At 41.6% G+C, this 13,043-nt stretch overlaps 1 protein-coding gene across 3 annotated transcripts in view; it reads right to left on the bottom strand.

Annotated features, from left to right (window-relative positions):
• Positions 1–13,043, bottom strand: part of Hcfc2 (host cell factor C2) — a 93,863-nt gene that overhangs the window by 47,601 nt on the left and 33,219 nt on the right. For 2 of the 3 annotated variants that reach the window (XM_085843057.1, XM_085843058.1), the window contains exons 13-14: positions 9,075–9,260; positions 8,154–8,439 (exon numbers count right to left, since the gene is read on the bottom strand). In XM_085843057.1, the coding sequence (XP_085699183.1) occupies positions 8,154–8,439; positions 9,075–9,260 (472 nt within the window). Of the gene's footprint in view, positions 1–4,982; positions 8,440–9,074; positions 9,261–13,043 lie in introns of those variants that run through there. The other variant, XM_021174907.3, reaches the window with a different exon arrangement.

Here is a 13,043-nt window from a genome sequence, read left to right as displayed (position 1 = left end):
TTCCTTGGGGCTGGTTCAGTGGTTAAGTGCTTGCTACTCATGCAGGAGCACTACAAATTGGGGACAGCAGCACATGGCTTCAATCCCAGCGCTAGGGAGGTGAGACAGGACCCCTGTCAGTGAGAGGTGCCCTGAGCCCTGGTTTTACATTTGTTCACATACTGTAAGTGGAATCCCCGACACTGCTGTGCTGCCTTACATCCAGGTCAGTGTTCCCCACACTCGTATACAGACTAAAACACCCTACGATGCTAGGTGTCATGTTACAGGTCTGTAATCCCTGCACTTGAAAGGTAAAGGTAGAAAGGTCAGGAATTCAAATCAAGGTCATCTCTAAGTTGGGTTATGAGAGACAGAGAGAGAGAGAGAGAGAGGTCTCAAAAAGCCAAACAAGGCCGCTTGTATCAACAGCAAATTACATCTTTAAACGTTATTTGGGAAGCAGCCTAGTTTACCTTCTTTTGTTACACTAAGTAACAAAAAAAAAAAAAAATCAAAGGTTAGTTTAATATTTCAGGACAGTCCTGTACAGATGCAGAAAGCAGCAGTCAAACTCAACAACTATTCATTATAAATACCAGCATCTATGGCAGAAGGGGAATTTCTCAACCAGTACAGGTGAGGTATAAAGACTTTCCAACAGTGGACTGCTAAATATATCATCTTAACCCAGCACTGAGGGCCGAGACAGAGCTTCCTGTTCCGGGAGAGTTCCTGTCCAAAGGCAGAGGACACTAGCGGATGACTTAGAGTTCACTCTGGCTACCCCGGGAGCACACAACACAAATTATTTAATATAAATAATGGTGCATCTTCTTTGAGGTGGCCCATGCGCATCTGTGCTCCCCAGTGTTGTACTGCAGGACCTACCCAATGCTGTAGTAAGATAAGGACCACAACAAAACAGCCATAATGGGCAGAAGAAAATAAGTGCCAACGCATGAGAGGCAGGAGGATTTCTGTGAGTTTGAGGCCAGTGTGATCTTCATAGTGAGTTTCAGGACCATCAAACCTACATAGTGAGTGAGACCTTACCTCAGAAACCCAACCAAACAAAACAAAAGCTCAAAGGCAGCTAGACAGGTTAGCGCTGGAAAGAACTTGGGATGCCTGCTAGATCTAAGACTTTTCACAGTCTCCAATGACTAGAATAGGAAGTATAAAAGTATGAAACTCTAGTCAGGTATGCACTCAGGAGGCAGGTGGATCTCTGTGTTTGAGGCCAGCCTGGTCTATCAGGCAAGTTCCAGGACAGCCAGGGAGGGCTACACAGAGAAACCCTGTCTCAACAAAATACACGCACTCAGGATTGCGCACGCGCGCGTGCGCACACACATACACACACACAATTCTTGAAATCTAATGTAAGACATAGAGGCTTTTGTGGGGAAAACTTGTTTATTGGAAGACATTAAAGATTGCCTGACCAACGAGACATAAACACCATGCTTCTGACCGGGAAGCCATATGGAAGAGATGTTGATTAGCGCATTCAACACAACTACAGAAGACAACACACACATTTGGTAGGAAATGTATGTAACCATATGCAAAGGACTGACATCCAGAACATACATAGAAACCATAAGTATCAATGAAAAACAACTTATCAAACACGGGCAAAAGATACTAATCAGTATTGCACAGAAGAGGACCCAAATATGGAGAATTATTCCATCAGTAATAAGCGAAATGTAAATTAAACCCAACATGAAGTACTGTATAATACGCACCTAACAGGCAAGTACTAGACGCCCAAGAATGAGTATCACTAAGGTGTAGCTCCAGGAATAGCAGAGACACTGCCAGTGACAGCCCTCAGAGCCCAGATCAGCAGTACAGAAGACTCCTGCAAGCTGTGATATTCAAATCTATGGTCTCTGAACTCTAACACTCTAAGAAAGTACTGAGGCACTGGAAGAGCTACAGCACATGAAGGGTGCATTTGTTAGTGCTTCCCACACAAGAGACTAAAGCGGAGACTGACAGACACGAAACATCATGTCTATGCTTGAGTAGATGTTAGCTGTGAGGCTACGCCTCGGGACTATGCTGAAACTTGGGAAAGCAGTAAAAGGACACTGTTTCAGTGCTGTGACTAACGGCTGTCCTCAAAGACCCTCCTAAACGTGTGGTTATTGAACCACAGTGTAACACTTAAAAGACAACTGACAGAACTCTTGCACATACAAGAAGCTATACATTTCTCAAACATTTACTGAGTATGTCCTGTGCTGTCACTGTCCCCAACACTGACACAACAAGGAACAGAATCTACATTACACTGGGCAGAATATCTTCAGTAGCAACAATCTGAAAAACAACAACAAAAAAAAAAATCCAAATTCTGGTAGACAGAAGAGCTTGTATAATTGTAGTATTATACAGATTGGAAGACGTGGAAGATGGTCATATGCATAAACATGGGTGTGGATGTAAAAGAATTCCAGGTAATGTCACACACCATGACTCCTTTTACATACAAGTTCAAAACCAGGGAAATGTAAACATTTTATTAAGCACATACACATGTATGATAGAGCTACAAATAAAAACACAGGAATAATTACTAAAACAAATCCAGAACACTTAAACTGCATGGTGTGTGTGAAGCGGGGAAGGGTAGAAGGTGTTTCTAGGCAGGTAAGGCTATTCTGCTTCTTAAGAGTTTGATAAAATCTAATTTTTACTTTTTTTTTAAAACACCATATAAACAGTTTATAGTTGGCATGAACTGTTTCATTGCAAATGCTTTTTAACAAGAAAGATGTGAGGCTGTGCTCTACTCCACCAAACAAGACGACACTGCCACTTCAGTCGCTGCAGTGCAAATCTGCGGCAGCCAACAGCAAAGGGGTAGTACAGGGCACAGCAAACCACCTGGGGTGGATGGTTTCTCAGCAAAGCTGGTAAAAGTCCACAGGCTCACAGCACTACAGCCCAGCTCTTCTACAGCAGCTCTCTGCCACCACTGCAGTGTCTCTACATGAGTGAGTGGTTTGCTCACTATGTATAGTGACTTCTACAAAGCAGACAATGAGCCAGGCTGGAGTGTATAACCTCTCAGCTAGCCTGGGGTTCTGATGGACGAATTGTTAATGTAAAGTAAACTATACCTCCTTACTGAATGGCACTGCCTAGGCACATTCTCCTAATTGTGCATTTGTATGCTTATGTAGATCTAAATCCTGGGTCTAATTGTGCATTTGTATGCTTATGTAGATCTAAATCCTGGGCAACATACAGCCTCTTAACTGCCTCTCCACGGGTCATCAGGGTCAGATCCCTTCTGGGCATGTAAAAAATGTCAACCGTTTCTAGACTGTCTGCCAACATCCCTGTCTGTGCCCATTTTTGTGGACTTGCAGCAGTTAAGGGACAACTTCTCCTAGTTCAGGAATCAGTAAAAGCTCTGGTCCTCAATTCAGACATTCTGAAAAACTGAATGACAGCCAGACGTGGTGGCGCACGCCTTTAATCCCAGCACTCAGGAGGCAGAGGCAAGCAGATTTCTGAGTTCGAGGCCAGCCTGGTCTACAAAGTGAGTTCCAGGACAGCCAGGGCTATACAGAGAAACCCTGTCTCGAAAAACCACAAAAACCAAAACAACAACAACAACAACAAAAACCAACTGAATGAAGAGCTCATGAAATAGTGAGGCCATCAGCCACTGCAGTTCTTGTCCTCTTGGACTACGGAGTGGGGCAGGGTAGCCCAGGTGAAGCAGAGAAAGAGCCCCAAGGCCTCCTCAGTTCTACTCACAGTGCCAGCAACTCATCACAAGTTATAGGCACTGCTGCAGTTATCTAGAACAACAAACACACAGACACCCAGCCAGCTCTGAGACCCAGATTCTTGCCCACATTTGATCTGGAATGAAGGTGGTGTCAAACTGCAACTGGAGGGTTTTGCTGCAAACCCTGGGGGTTTCTAGACCCCGCCAAGCACCTGCTATGCTTTTTACTAGATGTACACATGCTCCGTGTCTGATGGAGCCTGTTGAAGTCAGGAGACCCCTCAAACAGACACTTACTTTCTTTTTTTTAAATTTTATTCTGCAAAGGACAGCAGCTCCTGACAGGAAGACGGAGAGCCGTTTGGGACATGGAGACTAACTATCCCAAGATTTTACAGCTTTCATTCAGCTTACAGAACCTGCTTTTTAATTTCTTCCAGAACATTATAGTTTTTTTTTCCCATGTATGCTCAGCATAAAACATTGAAGTTACAGAAATACATAAGTACAGGAACTTTTAACTGTCACTAGACTGAGGGGAGGAAGGCCAAGGCCACTTACTTCCCTAAGTGTAAGAATCCTGAATTAAGTATGGCTGAGGCAGAAGAGTACCATGGGTTTAAAGTCACCCTAGGTTACAGAATGAGACCTTGTCCCAGCCAAACAAAACAGTGTATTGCCTACTAAGCTTAGCAGTGGTATGAGGGACTGATTTCTGCCCTGTATAGTGGCACATGCTTTTGATCCTTGGAGGCAGAGCCAGGTGGATGGATGAGGTCAGCCTATAAGCTACATGGTTAACTCCAGGGCACCCATGGCTGTTTAGTCAGATCCTGTCTCAAAACAAACAAAAGATAGCAACAAAAAGAAACAAATACAAGAGATTAATCCACTAATCTCATGAAATGCTACAGTCACTTCAGATCAGGACTTCCTCTTTTGAGAGGTCCTAGCATCTCCCTCCTAAACTCATTTTCTGTCTTGTGATTTCCTTAGTTAGGAACCAGGCAGGGTGAGGCAAGGCAAAACTAAAAAGTCTATTCCCCTCAGATTATTAAATACACTAAGCCACTCTCCTTCAAACCCACCCCATTTTGACTCCTGAGCACAACCTCCTTCAGTTTCTGAGAGTCCATGCTAGGTTAGAGATCCTGTTGTATTCCAGTGAATGACACACATCGGCACCCCACAGACAGGCTCTGCCACACTACACTTTAAGTCAAAGAAATAATACCACCTGTAACTGTTTATAGAAAAAGGAACTTTTATTTTACATATTATTGGTACACAATACATACAACTGCCTAAAATCAGTCTTGGGAAGCACAACAGTTACACTTCAAATGGCCAAAGACCAAGCCTACTCGCAGTCTCCGCTTAGGAGCAGGTTACTACAGGAGTAATCCCCAGATACTAATCACTCCAGACAGAACAGAGCAAATGTCTTTACGTTAATATGCTATCATTTTAAATAAACCCCTAGTTAGAGCAGACACTCTCTAAGCAGAAGCACTGTTTGCTAGTCTACAAGTCTGTGAGATACCGGGCGGCAGCTTTACTCCTCTGCAGGTGATTCTACATGTAACTGGGTTATGGGGCAAAGGTGCCTCCCATGCAAACAGATTCTCTTAGTTCTTAAATACAGACTGAGTTTATATATAACTTATTTCTAGTTAAAACAATGTGCTAAAATAAAATAAGGCCAATACAGTGTTTAAAAAACATAATTCTAAGAGCATGCAGTATCAACAGTATTTTTACTTATGTGAACCAAAGTCCAGAACACATGGAAGAGGCTTGTGACACAAAGACAGCTATACAGCTTGGAGACAAAAGAAAGAAACTTAACTTAGGTAAAATCCTCTTGGAAGAGGTATCTGCCTGGGCTGTGGTGTTGCTTGCTATTAGAACACTAGCCTAGGTGCCCAGGCCCCAAGGTCAATCTCCAGTACGCGAGCACGCGCGCGCACGCACACACACATATACACACACACACACACAACCAAAAACAAACAAACAAACAAACCCAAGGTCTGTGTGCTGAAGACGGCAGCTGACGACATGCAGTCCTTAGAAGCCACCGCTGTGCATGTTGGCAGAACAGCTGCTCTCACGGACACGCAGCTCTAGCATCATAGGAACTGCTAACAGCAAAGCCACACAGATCTGCTAAGGGGATCTTTCAGCCACCAGTGCCATAACAGAAACAGAAACATGACTTATGCTAAGGAAGTAATGCCAATGGAAAAAATACAATTTGGGCAATTCTTGAGGTAAAAAGGTTTATTATTGTAACAAATCGCTTATATAGAAAGGCTACCCTTTCTTCAAAGAAGCAAATCGGGTATTAGAACCATGGGCTCACATCTTTTTCCTGGTCTAGAATAGAAAAGAAGGTGATGCCTTTAAGCACCTAAACCACATACTAAATAGGTAAAATGTGCACAAAACCAACGTTCTAGTCTGCTTTACAGCAACTTTTCCCTCAATAGTAAGATAAATGTTTTCAAGATGCAAACTGTTAATTAATACAAAGAATAGGATTGGGAGCCCAAAGTTTTCTACTAAAGTAACTGGGCTTAAAACACACACTTTCTAAAATTGGCTACTCTTCTTAGCTGAGCACACATATACAACAAAGCCTACTTACTAGTCCATATGTGCAAATCTGCATACCATGTAACTTTGGTTAAGACATGTTTAGCTTCTATCAGACACATCATGGAAGCTACACAAATGATTACAAACATAATAATGAGGTAAGTTCAAAGTCTACCAGTGCAAAAAGCAAGCGCTGCCAAAGCAAAGCACATAAATTAAATGAAGGCAGAGTGAAGCTCTCCCCATGGGAACTGCTGGGATAACCAACCAAAGGCCTCCTTGTAAACACTGCTTGGAAAGGACCCTTTTAATTAGGAAGATTCATGTACCCCAAAAGGTATCCTAACAACACCATAGTAGTGCATTTATTTTATCTTTAGAGTTCAGAAGCCACTCATGTGTCTAATAGTTTGCATATTTTCTTCAAGAGAAATTTAATTAGTGAGACACATTAATTACAAATACTGTAGTATAAAAATCCCAGTTCTTTACAAAAAACTATATATTAAAATATTCTATACACTTTAAGTTAGTAACTGGCATATATATATATATATCAATTCTTCACAATCATATTCATCTACACTGGGCACATCACACGAAGGTTGGAGGGCACAGCTACTCAGTCGTCCTACACTGGCATGAGATCATGTCGCTGGAGAAGCAGACCTGTGCTTGTGCTAACTGCAGCGCTTGGCCTGAAACGTCTTCTCTGCAGTGTCTGTTCTGTATGTAGTCACTTCCCAACTGCACTTCCTAACTGACTAGGCAGCCAAATTATGACACTTCAAACGGCGTAAAGTAAGTTACCTGTAGCGGAGTGGTCTCGGAGCTTTCTGCATCTCTAAGGTGGAAAGGAGCCTGAAGTGGCCATCTAGTGCTTTTTTTCTGATATAAAAAAGCTTATACAATTTTGAGGTAAAAATAATTCAAAAATAAAACATCTAGAGCATTTACAAAGATCTTACAAATGTTTAAAACACTGTAAAAACCTAGGTCCTGTTAGACACGTGACAGTGTTCAGGGATATAGCCAACTCCCAAGGAAAATAGGAACATTTGGGCCTGAAAGGGACTTTAAAGGAAACCCTCCTAACTCCTTCACTTGCTAGTGAAGAGATCAAGGGCCAGATAGACTAAGTGCTTTAGCTAAAGATACATTCAGGTATCTTGGTCAGACACAAATCAAGACTGTCCACTATCCATTTTATATTTTGCTGGGATTCTCAGAAAATAATTTTAAAAATCAAAAGCAGAGTTGCTGAACTAGCCTTTCTCTTTTAATTGCTTAAGCTTGTGATAACTGAAGATAAGGGAGTAAGGTGGCTACTAAACTTAGAATCGCAGATCCTCTGCACTGAGAGATAGCTGATAGAAGACCCCTGCTCCTGGAATCAGGCCGGCGGGTACTCAGCCAGGGCATTTACAACATGGGGAACACCCAGCACAGTGGTGTACACCAGCCAGTACTAAACTCATCTCAGTAGCCGCAGGATGACTGAGTAAAAGAAAAGGGGCAATACACCTTACGGCTTTTATCTTCATTTTGCTATTTTTTTTCCTTTATAAGCAGCTATATGGGTAAGGAAGAATCCATATACTAATTTTCAGTCTTTGCTTCTTTCTATCTTTATTTGGATCTAGAAGTGAGCAAATACATTTTAAGAACAACTTACAAACTCAAATTCATAACTGCTAGAAATACAGTCAGAGAATACTCTCAAAGAACAGATGTTCATAACCAGTTACTAATAAATAACTATCACAACAGCTTTAATAAAAAACAACTCAACTCAAAGGAGCTTTCTTACTGTTACCTTGAAGCCATCGGACTTGTGTGGCTGGTCCATAGCCCTTTTCATTCTTTGCTGATATTCTGAACACAATGGCAGGTCTGGATGTGTAATCAATATGCGCATTTGCCAGCTGCCCAGCAGTCACTGTACATGAGGTTTTGAGACCACAGTAGATCCTCATGAACACAAGTTGGCTTGGATTATCTTGTACCTGTGCTGTGCGGATAGCCAAGTAGGCTGAATATTCCAAAATATTTCCAGAAGGTGAAGTTGGAGGCTCCCAGGAAAGGTGAATACCGTCAACATTCTAGAAAAGAAGAAGAAAGGTGAAGGGCTCTCTGGCTCTCTCGAGGATCTCTGAAGCCTTTACAAGACAGAGCCTTCCTTCCGTGGGTCACCCTTACTGCTGACTAAGACTCTATCTTAACTGGCTCTATAGTTTACACACACTTTTTACAAAGTACAGCTTAAATACCCAAGCTTCCTAGCATATCCCCAAAGGGCATTTTCTTTCCTAACAAAGCACAAGGCTTATAATAAAATGTGATCCAGCATATCTGAGTTCGAGGCCAGCCTGGTCTACAAAGTGAGTTCCAGGACAGCCAGGGCTACACAGAGAAACCCTGTCTCGAAAAACCAAAAAAAAAAAAAAAAAAAAAAATGTGATCCAGCTTCATATGCTCTGAAGTCTACAACTCTCCAGAATGAACTCTGGGTGACACAGGCAAGACAACACATGCTGACTTCAGTCCTTCTGTGCTTCGCACATTATAATTCAGCTTGCAATCCGGTACTGAAAAATACCATGCATGGCTACTAAAACTTTTAACATTTAATCCACCTCTCTTAGGTATTTTTCACAAGTGCTACTACGAATGTTTCAACATAGGAGTTTCAAATCATTTGTATCACAGTCAAGTCTGGCTGGACCTGACAGACTACCTTAGAAATGCGGACTGTAGATGGAGCTCCAGGAAAACCAGGAATACACGTTTTAAATTCACTGACTTTACTGAAAGGGCCTATTCCACAACCATTGATTGCAGCAACCCTGAATTTATATACTGTTCCTGGAACAAGATCCTGTTTCTTAAGCAAACTGTAGTCAGGCACATCTGCATTTCCTACCTGAAATGTAAAATATACAGAGTCAGAGAAAAGGCACATATAATACTTCAAAGTTAAAATTCTGTTTTTATTAAACAACAAAACTTTTTAAGAATGAGGGTATTTTAAGGACCCAGTTCCATACTGTATTTCTCTGTCTCACACAAAGAGTAAACTAATACAGAACGCATCAAGCCCCTGCCTGAATCAGGGACTCTTATCCAGAGGGAACGTGAGCTGAACCTCTCAGGATAAGGAGAAAGGCAAGGGAACTGTGCACAGGAGAGGCAGTAGAGGTAGAAAAAAACAACAACCAAATATTAAAAAAACAGAGCTGCTGTCACAATAAACAATACAAATCCTCACCCCCACTTCACGTGAACTTATTAACTGGGAGAAGAGTCCCAGCCTTGGTGTCATATGATAGTCCTCCTAGGAGCACTGCCCTTTAGAGACAGAAAAGCAAGCTTGGCAAAAAGTAACATGCAGTGTATTTAAAGACTCTATTCAGGACAAGACATCAATGTTAAATGGTGACAGCCTCTCTCTCGGGTGGTACTACCCTAGCGTCTATACCCAGCAAAGGCTTTGCAACTCTTCTGCCCAGCCACCAGGCCTGTGCCCCCTGGACCATCACACTGTGCGGAAAGAAGCCTGCTCTTAGAGAGCTAGCACAACTGACTTGTCCAGTTAACACTGAACAATGTCAAAGCTAGAAATCAGACACAGCGGAGTAGTGGTTGCACACACCTTTAATCCCAACACTGTAGAGGAAGAAGCAGACAGATCTGAGTTCGAGGCCAGCCTGGTCTACAGCATTCTAGGACAGTCAGTACTACACAGAGAAACCCTGCCCCTATTTTATAAAAATATAAAACAAAACAAATGCAAAAAAAAAAGAAAAGTAAAAAAAGAAATTCAAATTCAAATGTCCTCGCTGCATGTTTTTGAATTAAGAAATTAAAAATAAAGTTTTGAAAAAATTAGGTTGCTAACATGTCTTTACATGTGGATGTATCTTTTTCATTTTTTAAATTAGATATTTTCTTCATTTACATTTCAAATGCTATCCCGAAAGTCCCCGATACCCTTCCCCCAGCCTGCTCCCCAAACCACTCACTCCCGCTTCCTGGCCCTGGCATTCCTCTGTATTGGGGCATATGATCTTCGCAATACCAAGGGTCTCTCCTCCCATTGATGGCCGACTATGCCATCCTCTGCTACATATGCAACTAGAGACACAGTTCTGGGGGTTACTGGTTAGTTCATATTGTTGATCCTACTATAGGGTTGCTGACCCCTTTAGCTCCTTGGGTATTTTCTCTAACTCCTTCTTTAGAGGCCCTGTGCTCCATCCAATAGATGACTGTGAGCATCCACTTCTGTATTTGCCACTGGCATAGCCTCATAAGAGATAGCTATATCAGGGTCCTGTCAGCAAAATCTTGCTGGCATATGCAATAGTGTCTGCGTTTGGTGGTTGTATATGGGATGGATCCCCGGGTGGGGCAGTTTCTGGATGGTCCTTTCTTCCGTCTCAGCTCCAAACTTTGTCTCTGTAACTCCTTCCATGGGTATTTTGTTCCCCATTCTAAGAAGTGTATCCACACTTTGGTCTTCCTTCTTCTTGAGTTTCATGTGTTTTGCAAATTTTATCTTGGGTAGTCTAAGTTTCTGGGTTAATATCCACTTATCACTGAGTGCATATCATGTATGTTCTTTTGTGATTGGGTTACCTCACTCAGGATGATATCCTCCAGATCTATTCATTTGCCTAAGAATTTCATAAATTCATTGTTTTTAATTGCTAAGTAGTACTCCATTGTGTAAATGTACCACATTTTCTTTATCCATTCCTCTGTTGAGGGACATCTGGGTTCTTTACAGCTTCTGGCTATTATAATTAAGTCCTCTATGAACATAGTGGAGCATGTGTCCTTATTACAAGTTGAAACATCTTCTGGGTATATGCCCAGGAGAGGTATTGCTGGATCTTTAAGAATTGAAGACCCAGAAATGAATCCACACACCTATGGTCACTTGATCTTTGACAAGGGAGCTAAAACCATCCAGTGGGAAAAAAAAATAGCATTTTCAACAAATGGTGCTGGCAGAACTGGCAGTTATCATGTTGAGGAATGCTAATTGATCCATTCTTATCTCCTTGTACAAAGCTCAAGTCTAAGTGGATCAAGGAACTCCATATAAAACCAGAGACACTGAAACTTATAGAGGTGAAAGTGGGGAAAAATTCCTGAACAGAACAGTAATGGCTTGTGCTGTAAGATCAAGAATCGACAAATGGGACCTCATAAAATTGCAAAGCTTCTGCAAGGCAAAAGACACTGTCAATAAGACAAAAAGGCCACCAACAGATTGGGAAAGGATTTTTACCTATCCTAAATCAAATAGGGGACTAATATCCAATATATATAAAGAACTCAAGAAGGTGAACTCCAGAAAATCAAATAACCCCATTAAAAATGGGGAACAGAGCTAAACAAAGAATTCTCACCTGAGGAATACCGAATGGCAGAGAAGCACCTGAAAAAATGTTCAACATCCTTAATCATCAGGGAAATGCAAATCAAAACAACCCTGAGATTCCACCTCACACCAGTTAGAGTGGCTAAGATCAAAAACTCAGGTGACAGCAGATGCTGGCGAGGATGTGGAGAAAGAGGAACAGTCCTCCATTGTTGGTGGGATTGCAAGCTTGTACAATCACTCTGGAAATCATTCTGGTGGAAATCAATCAGTTCCTTAGAGAATTGGACATAGCACTACCAGATGTATCTTTATATGGACATAGATTCAGCTTTAACCAGGAATCTCAGCCGTAAAAGTTTTTTTTTTTTTTTACTAGAATTTTCATTTTTATCAAGAATTAAAAATATTCAATGTGAAAAAGAGTAAAGGCTGCCAAATGTTTTGTTACAGAAACTAAACTGATATGTGATATTTAGGTTGGTTTGGGTATCCCTCATCTGAAATAATCAGGTATAATAATATGTGATACAGGCTCTTATTGTGTCGCTCTGGCTGCCCTAGAACTTGGTAGAGGCAGGCTGGCCTCCAACTTCCAGACATTTGCCTGCTTCTGCCTCTCGAGTACTGGGATTAAAGGTGGGTGCCACCACCACCCACCCTGAAGCAGGCTTTTTTTTGTTATTCTTGTTCAAGATGTGGTTTCTCTATAAAGCCCTGGCTGTCCTGGAACTCACTCTTCAGACCAGGCTGGCCTCAAACTCAAAAGATCTGACTGTCTGAGTGCTGAGATTAAAGACATGCACAAACACCACCACCTGAGACATATTTTTAAGCCCTTATTTTATCTGACCAGACCAGATCATTGGAACCCAACCTTGGAACCCAGCTCAATTATACCTGTAATCCTAGTAAAGTAATTGGGAGGTGGAAACAAGAGAATCAGGACTTTCAGACCAGCCTTGGCTACCTAAGAAGTTTGAGACTAGCCTGGTTACATGAGACTCTGTCTCAAAAAAGAAAAGAAACACACCTTAGTCAATGCAGATTATTTTTAAAATGATATGTGTCGTATTTAAAAAGCAGCATTAAAGAATACAAGATGATTATATATACAACACTCTCAATAATACACTGTGGAAAGATCCCAACTTAATTCCTTAAAATGACCTCAATTACAGTTATCAAAATAATCCTACTCTCCAGGATCACAATTCATGTTATTTATATTTAGCTTGCTTTTTGAAGTGCTAGGAGTTATGCCAAATTCACATACATGATAGACATGCATTCTACCACAGTTACATCCTCAGCTCT

The sequence above is a fragment of the Mus caroli genome, unplaced genomic scaffold, assembly GCF_978045245.1.
Source record: "Mus caroli unplaced genomic scaffold, Mus_caroli_1 scaffold_9, whole genome shotgun sequence".
NCBI lineage: Eukaryota > Metazoa > Chordata > Mammalia > Rodentia > Muridae > Mus > Mus caroli.
Note: the sequence above shows the minus strand (reverse complement) of the source record. Positions and strands in the feature narration are given on the sequence as shown.